At 32.3% G+C, this 22,232-nt stretch overlaps 1 protein-coding gene across 1 annotated transcript in view; it reads right to left on the bottom strand.

Moving 5' to 3' along the window:
• Positions 1-21,892, bottom strand: part of LOC129228416 (transcription factor BTF3 homolog 4-like) — a 30,123-nt gene extending 8,231 nt beyond the window's left edge. The window contains exons 1-4 of the mRNA XM_054863099.1: positions 21,799-21,892; positions 18,324-18,377; positions 17,986-18,099; positions 15,367-15,475 (exon numbers count right to left, since the gene is read on the bottom strand). Of these exons, the coding sequence (XP_054719074.1) occupies positions 15,367-15,475; positions 17,986-18,099; positions 18,324-18,377 (277 nt within the window). The 5' untranslated portion in view covers positions 21,799-21,892. The remainder of the gene's footprint in view (positions 1-15,366; positions 15,476-17,985; positions 18,100-18,323; positions 18,378-21,798) is intronic.
• Positions 21,893-22,232: the final 340 nt, after the last annotated feature.

The following is a 22,232-nucleotide window of genomic DNA, read 5'->3' as shown; positions in this document are numbered from 1 at the left end:
TGGTATCTGAATAGTATTTTATAAACTTTAGAAATTGTCTATATAATGCCAAAATCTTTGATGCAAATGATCCCAAGATGTGTGTTGTAACGCTATTGTACTGTACCTATCAAGGTTGGGACCTTCTTCAAAACTCTCGTTTTGAATTGAAAAAAGTAATTATTAGTATGATCATGTAAAAAATGAGAGCCTGATTGTGATACGTATTTCATAAAGGTGTGGAGAAGGGATGCCATGATAAGTCCCCCTCTATATGTATACAGTTGATTATACCGATATATCAAGATGTTTACTTTCTGATATATCGCGATATGCAAATCCAGGTATCATCCAGCCTTATTGAGAAGAAAGTGAAACTTTTTGATGATTGACTGAAAAAACTGCAAAAACAGGAGAAAATCGTAAAAAACGGGAAATCGGGAGATGGAAGCAAAAAATGGGAGTCTCTCGTTAAAAACAATAGAGTTGGCAAGTATGCAATAATTTTGTGTTAGTAGTTTTATTAGAAAGTTTTTATTTCGATGACACTTTGTATAAAATTACTTTAGAAATAATTTTGAAACAATAAATTCCCAATGGATTTTTATAACTGCCTATGAATACCCAGTGTGTATTAATTCTTTCGGCTAGTAGTACATCCTCAGGCATTTTAGTTATCTGCAACTCATTGAATTCTGTTTCTAATATGTCAATAGTGCGTGCACATGCACCTAAAAAAACTTAATGGGCCGCATGCGGCCCGCGGGCTGCCACTAGGACAGCAGGGCTTTAAACTATTCACAACAGTATTTGTGTCATTTCCTATTAAGAGAGCTGCTTTTTGAGAGAGAGCTTTTTGATTTTCAAAACCATGGTACATCAGATAGAATATCACTTGCTTTAGGGGCATTCCAAGGTATTTTTAAAATTATGTCGAGTCCGTAACGTGACCTTTTTTTGCCATAACTTTTTAATTTACCGTTTGATTTGCAAATTATTTTAATTTGAGCTGGTGTGTTGGTAGGAAAAGATCAAAATAAAATAATATGCTAATCAAACAGTAAACTAAAAAGTTATGGCAAAAAAGGTCACGTTACGGACTCTACATAAATGTCAAAAATACCTTGGAATGCCCCTTTAGTAACAACAGATGGCTTCACATATTTTGAAATCATTTCCTTGAAAAAGTCTTCAAGTATAAATCTTAGCTTATGTATTAGTGGAGCTTGCGACTGAAGAAGTAAGTTTACATTATCAAAACATGGTATAACATATGATAAAAAGTTTTATTTAACCCACTAGTCTACAAATCAGGGGTCTGGCCAGAGGATATTTGGGTCCGTTAACGGACCCTTCACAAAAATCCAATTAACCAAAACGGACCTTTCACAAAATCCCGATCAACCAAAACGGACCTTTCACAAAATTATGACCAACCAAAACGGACCCTTCACAAAATTCTGATAAACAAGATCGGATTTTTCACAAATTGTTTATTGAAAGAGCCATCTGAAAGCAAAATAACGCATATTTCTGTATATAAACCGATAATTTTTTGGAACCTTTTCTGAAGTCAAATTAGAGGGATCAGCTTATACAAAATCGGCTAATTTTGCAAAAAAAAAAAAAAAAAAAATCGGCACTCTTGCAATGCTCCTGCAAGCGATAAATAATTACTACTGCCAAATAAATATAATGCTGGTTGTTTGTTTTATCACAGCTAATTAGCAGTGGTGTTGTTGTAAACTTTCCTGAAAAGGCGTTGGTAAGCACTTTTCTCCCCACTCATGATTTAATAAACAATAATAATATATATCTGCGAAATGAACTTAGAACTTCAAAGGGATAGTAAGGGTGGGGGAAAAATATGATCGTTTCAGATAGGGTTACCAACTTCAAAATTATCATCACTTAGAGTCTGGCGTTGAACCTTTATAATGACTTGATTAGAAAATATTCTCATCATTTTACCAGCTTGTCAATATTTGAGTTTTTAAGGCGCGGTGCAGTGCGATGTTTAACTGTTATTTTAGGAGAAAATTATATGGGCTTTATTTAAAGTTAATCATCCTTGTTAGCATCAAAAAATTAAACTCTTTTAATTAACGTTTTTTTTTCTTTAGATGTCTACATTTTGAAAAATGCAATCTTATAACATCCGATATGAGAACCATATTTTGTTCTTTTTTCAAGCTAACTTCGCTTTATTAGGATGCAAATAAATGAAATGTCTCTTTATTTTTGTTAGAACTCGCATTTCAAGTTTTTAAAGCAAAATTCTTTTTTCTTTTATGAGTCAAAAACTAAAATGCTGAATAGATGGTTTATTTATTGATTTTTTTTTTTTGCTTCAACTGTGTCCACAGATATTAATGAAATGTTTATCATAGGACTCTAAAATGCAGTTTTAAAATAATTTTATAAAAAATATTTCTTTTACAAGCCGTTTTTATACTTTTGATGCCTTCACTTTGAGAATTGCGATCTCTTTGCATCCGCTATGGGAATCCGATTCTTCGAATTTTTGATGTTTATTACGCTTTGCTAAGAAGTAAACAAGTAAAATATCTTTTTATTTTTGTTAAAATTATGGAATTTATAAGTTTTAAATGAAATTCTGTGCTTTTTAAAAGTGTCTTGGGTCAAAAAGTTAAATGCTGAACACACTTGTCTGAATTTTATTTTATTTATTTATTTTGTTACAATTATTTTAAATACTGTACAGAAATATTTGTAGTATAATTTAACATAATGTAGAATGGTAGATAAATATTAATACTTGAGAGAGCGATGCCCCCCCCCCCCGCCAAATATCAGAAACACACTCCAGAATGATATTCCCGACATATAAAACGAAAGCACTCAACTTTAAGTTAAATTGATGCAGTTTGTGCCATCTCTAAATTCTAAAATTTTGTTTTAACAATTAAAAAAATTTTTTTTTTTGCGAATTAATTTGATTTTTCACAAAGTTAATTCATTTTTCACAAAATTATTTGATTTTTCACAAAAAACGGACCCTGTGAAAAATCCTGGACAGACCCCAGCAAATAAAATAATTTCTCCTCTATAGTTAAAATAGATTTTACATCATTGGAAACCTTTGCTTTCTTCACGATTTTAGAACTTAACTGTTTCTTATTTTCGCTTTTTGGAGCTCAAATCCCTAGCACTAGGACTTTCTCAGCTTATGGCAGGACTATCACTCTTCTTTTTTGGAATTGAATAGGATTCCAGGCTACTCTTTCTCTTTACAGAAACTTCCCCCTTAAAAAAAACGAACAAGAGGATCCTACTGCGAAAGTAACATATTTAAGCATTTCCCAAGAGATAAGTATCTGGTGTGAACAGGCTTCAACATTTTCTTGTTTCACCATTACACATTTCTTGAAATGATATCAATATCTCCTTCCTTTTACTACTTCTTTGCAAGTAGTAGAAAATGTTTACCAAAAGTTCATCCCGGTAGCAGAAACTGCGAGACATACGTAGCAGATTTTTTAGCGGCCTGCAGATAATTTTACCAAAGAACAAAAGGAAAAAAATAAGTTGGCAAAGATTGTTTTTTGACCGGAAGGGCGAAGGATGCTTCCGCATTTCAACTAGAAACATGTTCACCATATTTGGTTATTCACAATATCGAAGTAGATAAGATGATTAAGTGCCTAAGTTTTCTTAAGCAGAGTAGAATTAGAAGTTTTCTGCAAACTATTGAAAATAACTTTAAATGCGCAGCGAATTGTTTTTTTTTTTTAAATAATTTTCTTGAGAAATGAAAAATTATATTTAGAATTTCACATTATCCTGTTTGCTTTGGATGCAAAAGAGCTGAAAACTTTTTCAACTAAAGTGCATTCTCATAAGGATTTTTATTTTTAATTTTTTGCAACAAATTTAGAAATTTATATCTTAAATTTTGGCGTGGTTACCTTGTTGGGTCATTCAAAAGATGTTGGTAAGCAAGACTCTTTAAGTGCCTACATTTTCATAAATGGAATTGGATGTATATTGCAATGCAAACTTAAAATGCAAAATTTTATCCTTAGAATATTATCTTATCTTCATTGCTTTAGAGGCTAATGTGCTAAAAACTGACTACAAGGATGTGGCAGCTGAAATCCACGTTTGGAGCAATCTCAGGCGCAGGAAAATAGTGGACTAGGAGCAGTTTGGCTCAGCAAAAAGTTTGTTTTGTAGAAACTTGGAGCACGAAAATAGTGTACTTGGAGTGGCAAAAAGTATGTTTTGAAGTAAGAACCTACTACACACACATTATATATCAGGGATGTGCCGACCAAAATTCGCTTTTGGAGCAATCTTGGGAGTAGGAAAATTTGGAGCAGCAAAACTGAATTTGAAGCAATAATATTGCAAATTTGGAGCAGCTTGAAGCAGCAAAAATTTAAATCTTGCATCAATTTAGAGCAACTATTTATATTTCATACACAAACATGTGTGACATGATAAATAAAAAAGGAGATCACGGATGCAAAAACACCATAACTACTACTACAAATTGCAACAACAAGCTCTTACAGGGCTCATAGAAGGTGCAAAAAAATATATAGGAGTTCAAAAGGAAAAATATAGGAGGTTGACAGCAAAATATATAGGAGTTTGATATAAAAACATAGAGGAATTTCGAAAAAGTATAGCATCTAATATGTTTGGAGCACTGTACAAAAAAAGAGCGCCAATATCAATACAATTCGATAGTGCATGAAGTCATAGCAATGTGAAGACTCACAGTTATGCGAGCAAATGAATTTTTGTACTCACAGTTGCTTATATGAATCATGTTTGTTTAGGACAATTTTGATTCAATTAAGCAAAATTCTGTGTGCGTGCTTTTCTTTTTTTTAACAAGGAATCCAGATACAATTTCAGAGAATTTTATTAAATTGTGGTCAAACGATATATTAGTAGAAATATACTGCACACTCAAAATATTCATTCTTTGATTATTTAAAAAAAAAATCACAAAACAGTATGAAAAAGCAATTACGAAATTCAGATTTTAACTTACGTGCTTTGAAAAATGCATCTCTAATTGATTGCTTAAACTAGATTTCACAATTTAGAGAAAAAAAAACTAATTTTACTAAACGAAGGCAAAGGGGAAAATAAAAGACTGCTCTAATGCATCAGGCTTTTTGGAGAGAGAGAGAGACAGAAAAATGGTGTCAGTCTCATCCACTTGATTCATTTAAGGGACATCAAGGGACATAATTAAGGGACATGCTTGATTCAAATATTCTGCAATTTTTTAATGTTAAAACTGGATTTCGTTTCATATTTGAGGAATTAATTCATAAGTGGCTGATTTAATTACCAGGTGCTCACTCCATAACTTACAGTTGATGTGTGTGTATATATATATATATATGAACACACATATTGTATAAAGGGTGAATTTGACCTAATCTGTCACAGGAAAGGGGGTGTAAGAAGAGCCCAAGTGGAGCATAGAACCATCCATTATCCTCTCCAATTTGTACCCGTAAAAGAGTAGATAAAAAAAAAAAAAAAAAAAAAAAACTGAGATGAAGCCCGATTTTTGGAACATTTGAAGTACTCAAAGTTAAATTGTTACCAAAAATCTGAAAATGCATTTTCAAAAATAATCCTTTGAGTTACAAACAGTCATTTATGCTACAAGTAAGATTATATGTGACAAAATTAAAAGCTTTCAAAATTTTTACAGCAGTACACTTAAAGTTAACATGTTATACTATTAAAATTACAAAGTAAACTCATTAATTGAAAACAAGTTAAAAGTTGCAAGTAAAACCATCTATATTTTGTACATTTCATAAAAATAATTAAACAGAAGTTTAGTACATATGCCAACATTAAAGATGGAAGAGTGTACAGAGTAAGGGAGAAAGAAGAAAAAAATAGATCAAAGGTTTTTGGATTTTTGGGTAGCATTCAACATCCAATGAAAAAAATATAGGAGTTAGTGAGAAAATATAGGAGATGTAGGAGGACTATGAGCCCTGCTCTTATTACATTTTTTTTTTCTGTCTAATACTTTTCACAAAAGACAAGTCTTGGCCTCCTCTACTTTTTTCTTACACTTCTTTTGATTTAAATTTAGTTCACATTTACTTTGCTTAATACATCACTGCTTTAGTGCACATTTAAGTTAGAGTGCTTAGCTACCTACTTTTAAAATTTGTTTGCTTTTATGTAACATTCAAAAAGGTTTTTGAAAAAAGCACAAAAGAATGGTTGAATTTAAAACTTTACCTCAACAAGTTACAAGTGAGTTTTAAAGAACTATTATATTTTTCTTTATTTATAATTTTTTTTGTATGTTTAAGTTATTTACTTATATTTGACCTTATTATTATTTATATTTATTTTTTTGGCATATATGTTTATACACTGAACTACTTTATTAACAAATCTGAAGATCAAGCCTCATATATTGAAAACAAAACATAACAAAGGCTGAAAATAATGATCAGTGCAAAATTTTTCTGGTCAAAGCAACAGAATCACATAAAAAATAAAAATGATAGAGTTCTTCAAAAGTGGATGCAATCGGATTTTGAAATGTGCAAAAAATCAGGACTAAGCCAAAAAATCGAAAAAACAAACTCTAAATGTATAAGCTTTTATGATATTCTACCAAATATACTAAACGAACTGCAACATTAAATGCAAAATTGCACTCTTGGTACAAGTTTATCTGATTTTGGTGCAGGATCTGTGATTGGCGCAATTTGCGCATCCCTGCGACTATTTCATCTTAATTGTAGTTTTTAAAAGATTTTGAATTTATTATTACTTTTTTGTAACAAATTCAAAAATCTATTTATAATAAATGAATTTTTCACGTAGACGCCATGTTCAGTCATTCGCTAGATGGAAACAGACTTGCCCAAGTTTCCAAAATCAGAACTGGATGTTTACCTCAATAGAAACTATTGAAGAAAACATAAAATGTGCAATAAATCATGTTGTTTTTTAAAATTACTTTCATGAAAAATTTGAATTATTATCTGCACAATTCTATTTGATCCTCATTGCTTTTAAATAAAACATTCATCTAAAATGCAGTTTCCTGCCAACTTCTCATTTACTAATTCATTTTTCTGTCATCGGTTGTTTATTTTTACAAAGGCAGGGATAGAAGTGACATTTGCCAACAAAAATATAGGAAAATATAGGAATTTTCTGAAAAAAATATAGGAATTCGATGGAAAATATAGGAATTTTCTGCAAACAATATAGGAATTTTTCGAAATAATATAGGAATATTTTGAAAAAAAAAAGGAAATACAGGAATTTCGATAACAACGCTCGCCAGTATGACATTTTTTTTCAAAATGCAATACTACTATTCGATTAAAAACATGTAATTACACTACCTGACATAAGTGCAATGCATACGCATAAATAAGTGTAAAAATACACACAAAATCAATTTTACAAACAGTAAAAGAGCGTAAAACTGTAATTTGTACTAAACATATTAAGGCATACTTCTTTAAAAATAAAAAAAAATAGACGAAACTTTTTGTAGATGAACACAAATCTTTCTTAAAATAGTTGTGTCACTAATCTAATTTTTAATGAAAGATTTTGCATGATCCGATACTGCGATGGGTAAGCTGTGCAGTAGAATGAAATTTGTGAAGTTCTGTTCTAATTTATGTTATCACTTGACAATGCAGTAAAAGCCAAACTTAAAGTTTTATAAGTTGTTGAAACATGTGCTATGCTGAAATCAAAGTCACATGTCACAGTAATATCAGGGGTCAATCCAGGTTTCATTTTTTAAGTCCCCGTTATGCGAAACAGCAAAATATTTTTTGTGAATTTTCATTATTTTTGTGAAAAAGAAATTATTGTGAATTTCCTTTTCTTTTCTAGAAAAAAGTGTTCAGGTAAAAATTTAAATGTATGCAAATTAAAAATTTAAATGTATACTGTGTTTTTTTTTTCAGAAAAATCTCTGATATGATACTTTTTGACCATTTTTCCCCCCTGAAAATCCTGACTTTTCAGTACCAAATTTGATCATAGTTGAAATCCACGATTTCCCATGACTTTGAAGGACACCCAGTAAAATATATATTTGATTTAGAAATATTTGGTCATTAAAGCAAAATAATCCAGACCTAAAAAACTTGGTGGCCACCACTGTCCCAAAGTTTTAAAGTACAACAGTGAGGGGGGGGGGGGGTTAGTTTTTACTACTTTCATAAAAAAAATTAATAAATAGAACCTTGCACTTGTTTACAAAAACATGCATTTTGGAAAATTTAAGTTAAAATAGGTTTTTAAATTACTTCAAAATAAATAAATGAGAAGTCGTTAGGAAACTGCATTTTAGTAATCAAAACCGTTTCTTTAAGTTCATACCAAAGCCTCCAAATCAATGAGGATCGAATGCAATTGTGCAGATAAAATTTCACTTTTCTAGAAACTAATGCAGGGCTCCCAACACATTTTAGTTTTAGAAAAGGGTAAAAGAGGACCAATTTCAATCAAAAAGAGGACTAAAGAGGACCAGTTAGGATTAAAAAGAGGATCTTGAGAGGACCATTCATTTAAACACAAGGATGCATCAAAAGGCAAATTAGCTGCCTGCTGCTAAATCCCTGAAAATAATTTGTTAATTAACCATAATACTGATTTTTAATGATACAATTCCTTTATCACCTTCTGCACAACTGATCTTTTTATCCATTGAATAATATTATTTACACAAACATTTGGATGGGAGGGGGGGGGGGAGGCACTTAGCGCGGCACTTAAGGCAGCCTCCATAGAACTAAATGGGCGTAATGATACATTTTGAATTGAACCAGGGATGCTGGTAGTCTCACTGAAGGATAGATGAAGCTGTGCTTCATCTTTCTATAGTTTAAAATTATTTTTGTGTTTTTCTGTATTGTAATGCTTCTTTAATAGCATTTATATCCCTTCTCCATCGATATGAATCCATCACACACCAAACAGATCTACTGTATTGAAAGTTTCCCTAAAAATGTCTGAAATTCTCATTCACAAAGAGAAGCAGATCACATGAGGCATAGTTTTGCAATTTTCATATTCAAAGTATATTTTCAAGAATCATAAAGCTTACATTAAAAAAAATAATCCGTGATTGCAGGGCCATGAGTGCTTTGAACTTTTATGGGGGGGGGGGGGGGGGAACAAATTCCCCCCTTTAGCAGGCATCATGCCGCCTGCCTTGTCTAGTGGTCAGAGAAGTCTGACTGCGATAGGAAGGTCCGGGTTCGAATCCCGGCTCGGGCATGGACGTACTTTCTCTCTCCTGTCCTTGTCCCCTATAAACGGGTCCTTATGGCATGTGTGTACTGTAGAAGTCGGACTTCACACCAAATTACTCTACAGTTGGAAAAGTGAAGCAGTGCACCTCAAATTGCCAGCCTACTTGGCACACGACAACAACAGCAGCAGGCATCATGACAATGAAATGATGTACAAATTCAACTTCATATAATTACATAATTCAACTTTGTTTCATATACAGACGCTACTTTAAAATGTTATGTGCTCAATTGTTTAAATTTAATACCCCTCCCCCTCCCACACAAAAAACAGTAATAACCGAAAATAAGCTAATGATAATCAAAATTATGTTTGGAAAACTAAATAAGCTTGAATTAAACAACACAAAAAATATTAATTTTTTAGTTATTTAAGTAAAAATTTAATCGAGTTAATCTGACGTAGCATGTCAAAATAACTTCTAATTGCCATAAATATAAAAATATTTATAAGATGCAAAACGATTGAAAGCTCAGAGAAGCAAATTTTCACGAACCAAGTTCAATGTTGGCATGCTTCCCATAAAATAAATTTATTTATTTTCTACTAAATTAAACCTAAAACATGCTAATCTAAGTTGGAATATGGGAAAATAACATTCGATTGGGCAAAATATTTTAATATTTTCATGATTCAAAAAGATTGAAATTTCAAACATTAAAAGCAATTTTCCGCGAAGTCCGAGTAAGTTCAATGTTACCATGGTTTCCAAAATAATTCCTACGTTAATTATTGAAATTAAATGAAAAATAAGCTAATCTAAAGTAGTATATGTCAAAATAACTTCCAATTGTGGAAAACATCAAAATATTTACAAGATGCAAAAGGATTGAAATTTCCAACGCGAGAAGCATTTTTCCGCGAAATCCGATTAAGTTCAATGTTGCCATGACTTCCAAAATAATTCCTTCATTAATTATTGAAATTAAACGAAAAATAAGCTAATCTATAGTAGCATATGTCAAAATAACTTCCAATTGTCAAAAACATCAAAATGTTTACAAGGTGCAAAAGGATTGAAACTATTTTCCGCGAATTCCGAATAAGCTCAATGTTGTTATGGTTTTCAAAATATTTCCTTCGTTAATTATTGAAATTAAACGAAAAATAAGCTAAACTAAGGTAGCATATGTCAAAATAACTTCCAATTGTGGAAAACATCAAAATATTTACAAGATGCAAAAGGATTGAAATTTCCAACGCGAGAAGCATTTTTCCGCGAAATCCGAGTAAGTTCAATGTTGCCATGGCTTCCAAAATAATTCCTTCATTAATTATTGAAATTAAACGAAAAATAAGCTAATCTATAAAAACATATGTCAAAATAACTTCCAATTGTCAAAACATCAAAATGTTCACAAGATGCAAAAGGATTGAAATTTCAAACGCGAGATGCAATTTTCCGCGAAGTCCGAATAAGCTCAATGTTATTGTTATGGTTTCCAAAATATTTCCTTGGTTAACTATTGAAATTTCACGAAAAATAAGCCAATCTATAGAAACATACGTCAAAATAACTTCAAATTGCCAAAAACATCAAAATGTTCACAAGATGCAAAAGGATTGAAATTTCAAACGCGAGATGCAATTTTCTGCGAAGTCCGAATAAGCTCAATGTTATTGTTATGGTTTCCAAAATATTTCCTTCGTTAATTATTAAAATCAAACGAAAAATAAGCTAAACTAAAGTAGCATATACTAAAATAACTTCTAATTGTGGAAAACATCAACATATTTACAAGATGCAAAAGGATTGAAATTTCAAAAGCGAGAAGCATTTTTCCGCGTCCGAGCCGAGTAAGTTCAATGTTGCCATGGTTTCCAAAATAATTCCTTCATTAATTATTGAAATTAAACGAAAAATAAGCTAAGCTAAGGTAAGCACATGTCAAAATCACTTTGGATTGTAAAAAGAATCAAAATATTAACAAGATGCAAAAGGATTGAAACCTCAAACACGAAAGCAATTTTTCGCGATAAATCATATCGAATATATATGTTCAGAAAATTGCACTAATGAAGTTTTTTAAAAGAATTACAAGCACAATCCAAACAATAAATAAATTCAAGCAATAAAGAAACTTTTTATACTTTTTCAAGGTTTTCAAACACTATAAAATGTGTGTGTGTGTGACCTCCCCCCTCCCCCCTCCAAGAACTTTTCAAGGTTTTTCATGGGCGTACGAACTTTGTTTAACACGCGCTGCGGCGGCGTGCTTGGGAGAACAGTAACTTTTAACGAAATGAAAAACTTTTAAAATCTGATATTTAAGTAAAAACAATATAAAAGCGAACTAATCAGACCATAATGTTAAAACTCTGAAGCGGACTTTACCATAAAACACGGACTTTGGCGGGAAAAGCGAACCATTTGGGAGCCCTGCACAGTAGGAAAGATAAAATGGCGGCTGCACGTGGATCGCGGAAAAGGCGGTAGCCAAAAGTCGAGGGGAAAAGTAAAAAAAAAAAAAAAAAAAGGAATCAGAAACTGAAAATATAGGAAAATATAGGAATTATAGGAACTTTTTCAGAAATATAGGAAAATATAGGAATATAGGAACGCTGCGATGCCTGCAAAGGTGGTAAAATCCCCCTCCTTTTATACTTTAAACTTGGCGATAGTGGTGGCCATCAAGTTTTTCGGGTCAAGTGGCTATTTGCTAGATGGAAAATTTATGATTCTTGACCTTGACAAGGGACTTGCATAGCTGCCAACCTCAAGATACAAAAAATAGGAGCACTTAAGGGAAAAAATAGGAGCACTGAGGGGTAAAATAGCAGCATGAAATCATGGCTTAAATAGGAGCATGAAATTGTGGCTTGCGCTAAACCTTCCTTCTGCACCATAAGTTTCCATAAATTCTAAGCATTTATAAAATGCTTTTCTAAATTTTCATGTTAGATTTTCAACAAAACTACAACCAAGTTTAAAACAAAATTATTTTACATTAAAAAAGCAACATTACATAGATACATATTGAAAAGTTTTAAAAAAACATGATTACTGTTTGATTTAATAAAACTGCAATCCTTTTTAAAAAATATGCTTTTATACATATCCAACATGCATAAGAACAAATTGAAGATTAAAAAAAAAAACTATTATTTCTTATACTTGGAAGTAAAGCAACTTCATAGTAAAGGTCAAGACTCTGAAATTTTGAAAGTGGCCAGTGGCACTCGACTCCAAAAACTTAGTGGCCACCAATGTCATTAAGTTTTGAAATACAAACTGGAGTGGGGGAGGCAGTTTTTACAACTTCCCTTAAAAAAAATAGATGAATAGGATTTAAAGAGAGATAATCAATACTTTTTTTTGCACATGGAAAATTTAAGTTAAAATAGGTTTCTGATTTATTTTTAAAAATAATAATAAAAATAAATGAATGAGAAGTCAGCAGGAACCTTTAATTTAGATGAAATAGTTTCAGTTTATAGCAAAGCCTACAAGGCAATAAGGATCAAATAGATAAAATTTCTCCTCCAAGAAAATTATTAAAAAAAAAAAAAAAAACATAACTTTTTGCCTTCTGTTATTTTTAATAGTTTGTATTGAGACAAACAACTAATTCTGTTTTCAGGAACTTAGGCTATTAATAGTCTTGTCTACTTCATGTTGCAAATGACAAAACATGGCAACAACGCGAAAAAGTCAAGACAATAGATTTTTGAGTTTGTTGCATTAAAAGTAATTATAAATAATTAATGAGCCTTAAAAAAACTAAAATTTAGACGAAATAGCGAGTTTTTAGCACATTAGAGTCTAAACCAATGAGGATAGAGTAATATTCTGAAGAAAAAATTTTGCATTTTTCAAGAAAAAAATTTAGAATTTTCCGAAAAAGAAGCCTATTTTGCATTATTTTCAATAGTTTGCATTCCAATAAACAACTAATTCCAATTATGAAAAATTGGCCACTTAAGAGTCTTGTGTACTAAAATCTCGTAAATGACCAAATATGGCGACTAAGTCAAAAATTCAGATATAAAATTTTGAATTTATAGCATGAAAAGCAATTATAAATAATTAATGACCCTTAAAAAACTAAAATTTAGATGAAATAGAGAGTTTTTAGCACATTAGTCTAAACCAATGAGGATAAAATAATATTCTGAAGAAAAAATTTTGCATTTTTCAAGAAAAACATTTAGAATTTTCCAGGGAAAAAAAAAAGCCCATTTTTGCATTATTTTCAATAGTTTGCATTGCAATAAACATCTAATTCCGATTTTGAAAACTTGGTCACTTAAGAGTCTTGTGTACTAAAATCTCGCAAATGACCAAATATGGCGACTAAGTCAAAAATTCAGATATAAAATTTTGAATTTATAGCATGAAAATAATTCAAAAATAAAAAATCCCCATGAAACTACAATTTAATTGCGAATTTGTAGCACATTCGTGTCCAAAGCAATAAGGATAAAATGAAATTTTAAATGGTATAACTGTTTTCATATTTCTCAATGCTCGATGAAAAGACGACGATCTCCAATCGGCGCTCCCCCTCAGTGTTTATCCTGACACTAAGCTTCCAAAGCATCAAATTGTCTTCTCTTTTGTTGAGTTTGCGCACAATCCCTGCCTTCGAGGATAGGGAAATTTCTTCTTTTTCCTCAAAAATCGAAAAGTGTAGAAGCAAAGTAAAAAAAACGGAGTTTTTTGGAAAAAATCCGATTTTCGGACTACGCAATAAAAATCGGAGAAACTCCGGGAAAAACGGAGCACTTGGCAGCTATGGACTTGTGTATTTTATGAAAGATTAAAACAAAAAAACTAATAATAATGCTGCAGATTATTTTCAAATGCCCAAAATGGTGTCGCAGACTGGCTAAAAAGTTTCTGCTACTGAATTCATCCACATTGAGAGATAAACACGCTGCACACCTTTCTCAGCAGGTAAGTGTATGAGGTGGCAAGAACACCCAATATCAATAAGATTCTCCTGTCCTCTTTGCAGAAATGCAAATACTCCACCCTTTTTGCCCATCATCACACAAGCATTGTCTACAGCAAAACCAACAGTTTTTTTAAAAATAAGAATACCAAATTTCTCAAAATTCTGATGAATTAAATTAGCTATATTTTTTCCAGTACAGGCACAACAAGAACACTGTTCATGATTTTACAACTGGTTTCATGAATGCATGATGTGACTATGGGATACAAATTCATGTCTCCGTTATTGTTCATCTGTAGTAATACAAAAAGGTACTTTTTTCAGATCTTCAAAGACTCTTGTCTACCTTTGGCCGCACAGTGGGGGGAATTTTTGCAATAATGGCCCCACATGATCAACACAACTTATTGGAAGATTATGTTCAACAAGAAATGCTGTAATTAAGCATTCTGCACGAATATCTTTAAAATTCGATACTTTTTTTTCCAAAACGTTTTCCATTTGGCTCAGATGCATTTTTGACCTTTTCATTGTGCTTCTTACTTTTAACTTGATTTACTATTTCGCCTCTACCAGCATGGGCAACGCTTAAATCAACGGAACACGTTGAGCAAAAAATTCAATTCTCACTTTTGTCAGACCTCTGCAAAAATGTAAATTCATAACAGTATGCTGCTTTATAGCTTTGCAGATACTTCTTTGGTTTTTGATGGTTGGCTGACATCACAATTGCATCAGCAAGATTGCAAATGTAAACATGAAGTGATGTTGCCAGATTCCACTCTGCTAGTTTTAAGTTAAGTAGGAAACTTTCAAACCATGGAGTACAAGTGCTTAAATGAAGGAAACTTATTAAACGTAAAGGGATTTATTTTTTCTTCTTACAAAAATTCCGAAATGAAGGGATTTTTTTAGAAATTTATAAAAATTGGGAAGATTTTCAATAAAAATCGGGAAACTGGGAGAAAAGTTAAAAATCTGGGAGTCTCGGAAAATTGAATAGAGTTGGCAGGTACAAGTTTAAATTTTTTCTCACAAAAAACAAGGGTGAATTGAAACCGCTTGTTTAAGCTGTAAATTTGCTGTATAGGACTTAGCTATAAAGAGGCACATCTGCACCTGCACAAATAAAATGAAAAAGAAACAAAACGTATTTAAAGCAGCTCATTTTACATACGTTTAGGCTCTGCATGACCAGTTATTGCAAAAGTATTTGCTGCCAAAGAAGCTTGAACTTTGGGATTGTTAAAGTGAATTACTGTGCCATCATCTTTGATCATATTTACCTAAAATATCAAAATAAACAAATTATTAATCATGTAAATTCATTTAAAAAAAAGTTCATACAATAAGAGCTTGGTAATCCCGAAATGAAATATAAAAACCTAAAAAAAAAACCCTTTGAAAACATTTGTGAAAACATATGGTGTTACTCAGTAAAGGTCTCTTTCTTTGTTATTTTGTTAATGAACAAGACGAAGATTCTTCTGCATTCACTGAAAAAACAGCAGCAATTCCTCTCATTCAAATGTACATTAGAGTATGTAATTTTTTATTTTTAAAACTTTGCCTTGCACATTTAGGATGAACTGTATTTGCACCAAAGAAATTCATTTCTAGTAATACTTTTTAAAAGTATTAAGGTTTAGCTACCGGGAAAGGAGTTTAAACGTTTGAGAAAAGGGCAAAAAATGGCAAATTTCAAAGATTTTTATGAAAATACAAATGTCTAAAATTCTTGTTCCAAAACCATTCAAATGCTTACTTTTAACTCTTTTCACGTATCTTTGCGATTAGCTACATTCCTTTTTTACTGCGCTAATAAACCGTTGATCTTCGTAAAATGAACCAAAAATCAATTTTTTAAAACCATTTTTTTCTCGCTAAATGTGCACTGTGCATCTTTTTGTTGGAAATGTAAGCATATTTTATTACATTAACAAACAAGATTCCACCGCAAAGAGGTGGCTGCACTTCAAGTACTCTCTGCCATTCCCCCCCATGCACCCAACCAAGAAGGATAAGTCTTGCATCCATGGGGAATCGTTTTGAACATAATTGGTCCTCTGGTCAATCGTTTACATGCATTAAGAGTATAGATGTAAAATTCCAGTTGTCAGGTCTCAGTGACCTTGGAAGGTGTGATGTCATTGGAAGGAAAGGGGAAGAAACAAATAGGAATGCTTAAAAATTGATTTTACACTTGTTAAATCATTGCTGGAAAAAAAAAAGAGCCGATCTGTAACGACTTCCTTTTACTCCAATTTAATGTCATTTTCCAATTATTGTCAATTTTAATGTGTTTCAATAGTTTATTCTCTAAATATCACCAACAGTGGCCAAATTGAAATCAAATTAAAAAAAAACAAAAAACTGGCGATATATTGCCAAGTGTCCGACAAATTATAACACCACTTTGAGTTTACATCGAAATTAACAATGATTTCTCCCCAAAAAAAGGCAAAAGACCCCCTTAAGAACATCCGAATGCAACCAAAAGGGAAGGTGCACAATTAGATTCCACTAGGAATCTACATACCAAATTTCAACTTTGTAGGACATACCGTTTTTGAGTTATGCGAGATACATATGCACAACACATACACCATAAGAAAATTCGTTGTAATAAACTCGGAGGTCGTCAAAATGGATATTTCGGATGTACGTACGTTCCACATGTCAGACTTGCCAACCTTATGAAAAGAAAAAACGGGAGATCCAGTCAAAGCTTTAAGGAAGAAAAAGGGAGATTTTAAATGATGCTATAATAAGTAAAAAACACTGTTATAACAAGTATTTATTTGATTTTTTTATGAAAGAGAATTCACTCGTATAATCGCTCTTATAAGTTTGTAGATATTTCTTTTTTTCAGACATCGCTAAAGATGAATGTTAAACTACAACGCACGCTGTAGATCAAGTAGCAAGATGAAAACACGCGGCGCAGTTAACATGCGTCTGAAAACTGAACGATACCGTGAAAACAGCAACGGCGCATGCGTGAGATAGATGTGGAAGAGCGAACATAGAGTTAAACCAAAACACCATCTCCGGAAGCATTTCGGTCGAAACTCCGAACGCACTCATCGGATGTTTGCCGCTCACCTTCGACCGGTAAGTAACAGGAGCAAGTGATCATTATCTGTCACTTGATTAACTAACCGGTAGCAACGCCATCTATTAGGGCTGTGAGTAACTATTTTAAGGAAGAAAATTAAGTTTAATTTTAAAAAAAAAGAAAAACCCCCGAAAAGAATAAAAAAACGGGAGAAATGGATACTCAAACGTACAACCGGGAGAATGGAGTAAAAAACGGGAGAGTTGGCAGGTCTGACATGTGATCGGGTCGAAAAAAAAAACCTCAACATTCATTCGGGGGTTAGAAAAATGGAAATTAAGGCAGATTTTTCTTTTTTTTTAAGGCAGAAAATTCTTTTGTGGACACAATACTTCCTTTTTTGTAAAAGGAAGTAAAAACAGGAAGAAAGCAAAAGTGTAAAAGACTGGATAATAGTTTTTAACCCCATGCAATATTTTCGGTGCAGAGAACAAATTCACAGTACAAATATTACCAAGATTACGCGTGAAAAAGTCAATGATAATGTTGTCATCCTTGTTAACATTTTTTCTATTCTCTTGGCTTAAAGATTGAAGGAAAAAAAAAGCACATCACTTGCTGGTTTAATTATTAAATGCTAAATAACCAATTTTCTGCAACAAAGATCAAAATTAAGTTAAAAAGTAGTGTTCACTACAATTTCTCACTCATTTTGATTGCAAAAATTAATCTACTTACTTCCTCAATACCAGGAATATTACTAACAGCTAGTTTTTTGAGTGAACTCTGTAATTTTTTATCATCTGTCGTAGCTGTTCGGTGCACAACCTTCTTCTTCCTCCTGGCTGTTCCCTAATGGAATTAACTCATTAAAAGAATGTTGAAATACAAGTACGTCAATAGGCGCAAGTAAAAATTAAAACAGGCAGAATAGTTTACTTAATGACAATCAACCCTTTGAAATTGGTCTGCCTATTGTAATGTACCAATTGCATTATTTTAACATGAACACACTAAGAGGAAAGAGTGTTGAACAAATAATCAATTTTAACAAGATAAATTTAAAACATGCTTACTTTTCCCCCGATTCTCACTTGGGCCTGAAGTTTGTTTAATTTCTCTTGGTTCATCTAGAGAAAGAACTTATGCTTAAGAAAACTCAAAACAATAGCTCTTTTTTTCTTCATTGCATTGCATGAAACTCCAAGAAGAAAAGAATCCTGCTATACTAATACCATATATTTCAAAGAAAAAGCATAATAAAATCGACAGCTTCAAGTTAGCATATCTTTGTTCTAAAATCATATATAAAAAATGAAATTGGATAATCTTAAGTAAAAGTATGCTTTTTTATTCCTTTAATCAATTATTTGTTTTATTTTGTTTCTATGTAGAATATTTGATTAGAAAATTTTTTTTTGTTTAATACATGAATTTTATTAATACTTTACTCTTAGAAAACAATTGCCTCGAAAAATTTAGAAGTACATCTGAAAATATAAATTGTAAAAAAGTGCAGCTATGAAATAATCTTTTGGTAAAATTAATTTAGCATAAATTTTGTTAAATAATTATCTTTTATGTTTTTACTATTATTATTTCAAAACATGTATAACATGAAAGGGATGTATAATAGTTAAACACTTAGAATATTGTTATAATTAGAGACTTAGCGAGTAGCACTTTGGCCGAGTACCTGGCCTTTCACTACTCGGCCGAGTACCGAGTTCCAATTATGTTTTAAGAACCACCACCGACACACACGTGACAAATTCTGAACTCTTTGGAATAGTAGTAGTCCTCCATGTCCAAATAATAGTTTTTAAAACAAAATTCCAGCCAAAATTTAATTACGCATTAATTAAAAGACTTAGTTTGTGTGTGTCAATAATTTTACAAAAGAGTTTTTTTTTAAATTAAAAATATGCAAATACATTAAAGTTAGGATTAATCAAGTTGGAAGCAAAACAAATTATATCAATTTGTACTTCTAGTCGCCAAACGTAAATAATTTTTAAAAGCAAATGAAACAACATTAAAAGCAAATGTGCAGGAGCACTGCAGACATGTGTTTCTGCATTACAAGGAACATCTTTTTCAGTGCATAAAATGTGAGCTAATGAATGTAAGAAAATCTGACTTTTGTTGTTAGTCTTTAAATCCATTAGCTTGCATTTTGTGCTTTGAAAAATGCATTCCTTTTAATGCCAAAATACGTGCCTGCAGTGTTCCTGCACATTTGTGCTTTTAACGTTGCTTTATTTTTCAAGAAAAGGCATTTTTATGTTTCTTATAAATAACTTTGTTAGTGGCACAAATCTATTTAATATAGAAATTTCATATTTTCTGTAATTACCTTTTTTGCCCCATTTTTAATAAATAAGTTTCATTTACTTTGGGGTATTAAAATATAAGATTTACTCCATTAAAGCATAACATCTCATAATTTGAATTTGACTTTTAAATTTGAATTGTAAATGATTGCCGTATATTATATACGCAAACATTGCGGCACCGACCGTCGGAGCTGGATTCGGCATCCGACCTAGAAACTTGCGCATGCGCAAATCTGACATTTTCAACGGATTGACACGCCTCCTTCGCTTCGCGTGGCGGTTCCAGCTAGCGACGTCACTAGTTCCAACTACTTCCGACCATGTGCGTGCGTGCTTGGTTCGTGTAAAAATGGCTAGCATCATGGAACGCGGTGCGAGTTTCAAATCGTACATTGAATATGCGAAAACTATTTAAGAGTTCAAAATGAATAGCTCTACGGATTTCCTCCCTAGAATTTAGCGCTCGAGGGCATGAGTCAGAGTATTGTACTACCGGCGGTGACACACATCGGTTAGTCGCCGTAAATCTACCTTAATTCTTATTAAATTATCGCTAAATGTAGTATTTCACTGGAAATTCATATTAAGTCTCATATTATACATCCGACCTCCATAGAATTTCATAAGGTCTATTTGAATCATATCCGACCCAAAGCAGCGGCACTCGAGGGCATGGGTCGGAGATGGTCGATGTATCGCATCGAATAATTGAATTATGATTAAAGCATAATTACAGATCGTGTATGCCGTTTTAATATCGATATTAATTCCCCAGAACTATCATTTCGCTTGGCGTATATATCTTAATTTGCGTAGTCGGCCATATATTACTCGTCCGACCGCTTAGAATGTCATTGGGAAAGAATCTTAATTTGTGTGGTCGGCCATACATATTTCGTCCAACCGCTCAGCATGGTCATTGGGAAAGTATCTTAATTTGTGGTGGTCTGCCATACATAATTCGTCCGACCGCTTAGACTCGTTGGGAAAGAATCTTAATCTGTGTGGTCGGCCATACATATTTCGTCCGACCGCTCAGCATGGTCATTGGGAAAGTATCTTAATTTGTGTGGTCTGCCATACATAATTCGTCTGACCGCTCAGACTCATCAGGAAAGAATCTTAATTTGTGTGGTCGGCCATACATACGAGTACCGAGTACTCGGCACCTCTCTAGTTATTATTGAGATTCTTCGGAATTGAACTTCTTTATATCAGTTTTAATACCGAATTAATGTTTAAGCAACAACAAAAGTTTTAACATTTATGACGGGCATCAATAAAGTTGCCATCAGATCTGGAAATTTTCTTTCTTCTCCTTTCATTTGCTGAAGAGTCATCAAGCGAAACAATATAGTCAAAAATCGTGACCCAAAAATGTTCAGTTTTATGGCTTAGATCAATATAAGGTAAGGATGCTGATAATATATTACCCTGGCGTAAGATAAAATAGATTTTAAATTATGTGGGGTAGTTTGGTCCTGTCCAATGTGCCCCATAGAGAGTGGACCAACCTACTCTACCTTCTTGGTCTGATTTCATTATAGGATTCGTCGGATCATAGGTGCTATCTGTTGGTCATAAAATAAAATAAAAAATGTTAATAGTTATTAAAATAATTGAGACTGGTCCAACATACCCCACCTCCCCCTACCGTACAAGATATTTACAGGAAGACATCTTTACATTATTTTAAATTTTGCATTGCTCTTTGCGCAATTGGCAAATAAAAACACAAGGGGTTAAATTATTGCTACACAACATGGACATTTAAAAATTATCTTAAGTTACATCGAACACATAAACAATGATGAACATTTAATGTGAATACATTTTCTCTTTGACAACATCAACAACTGAAATCACCGGATACAAACCAGCTACCACCTACGGCCAAAATATTCCGGTGCTTTTTTGATCGCAGAAATCATACATACAAAGATCAAAATCCCGGGAACGAGGAATCATGAAAACATGAATCCGAACTAAAATCCTCTTACAGCGTAGCCATTAAAAAATGTACTTTAGAGTCATAGAAAGTCAACAAAACTTTTCATATTAAGGCAATGCGGCATTAGAACATTACTAAAATTGCAGAAAAAATGAAAGTATTGACACTTGATCAAAAACACAACAATTACGATCCTTTTCCAAATATTATTTTTTAAACTCACAATGATAGGTAAAAATAATTCGATAATATTTCTTTACTTACTATTGTTTATTAATCCGGACTTCAAAGAAACACGAGGGAAATGGTTCCGAGATTTTTTTGTTGCCACTCAAATGAGGAACAACACACTAATTTCGGTTAAATGCTGATGCTGCCAGAAAGAACAATAGCAATATGTGCAAACTGGAGGAGTACATCAAGTAATTAAGTTAACGCAACAAGAAAAAACTAATAAAAAATAAAGTAGAAAGACGCAAATGAAGTAAAACAAAATAGAATTTTCAGAAAAAAGGCTCGAGAGCAGTGGCGGATTTACTAGGGAGGCGGTGGAGGTGACTAGAGTCCCTATATAAAAACAGGGACTCTAGGGGCGACCGCCCCCTCCGTGATCGTCATTTTCTAAAACCAATAATATAGAATTGAGGGAACTAATTTCAATCAAATATATTCCACAAATTTGTTTTACATTAAGTTTA

The sequence above is a fragment of the Uloborus diversus genome, chromosome 1 (genome assembly GCF_026930045.1).
Source record: "Uloborus diversus isolate 005 chromosome 1, Udiv.v.3.1, whole genome shotgun sequence".
NCBI classification, from domain to species: domain Eukaryota; kingdom Metazoa; phylum Arthropoda; class Arachnida; order Araneae; family Uloboridae; genus Uloborus; species Uloborus diversus.
Note: the sequence above shows the minus strand (reverse complement) of the source record. Positions and strands in the feature narration are given on the sequence as shown.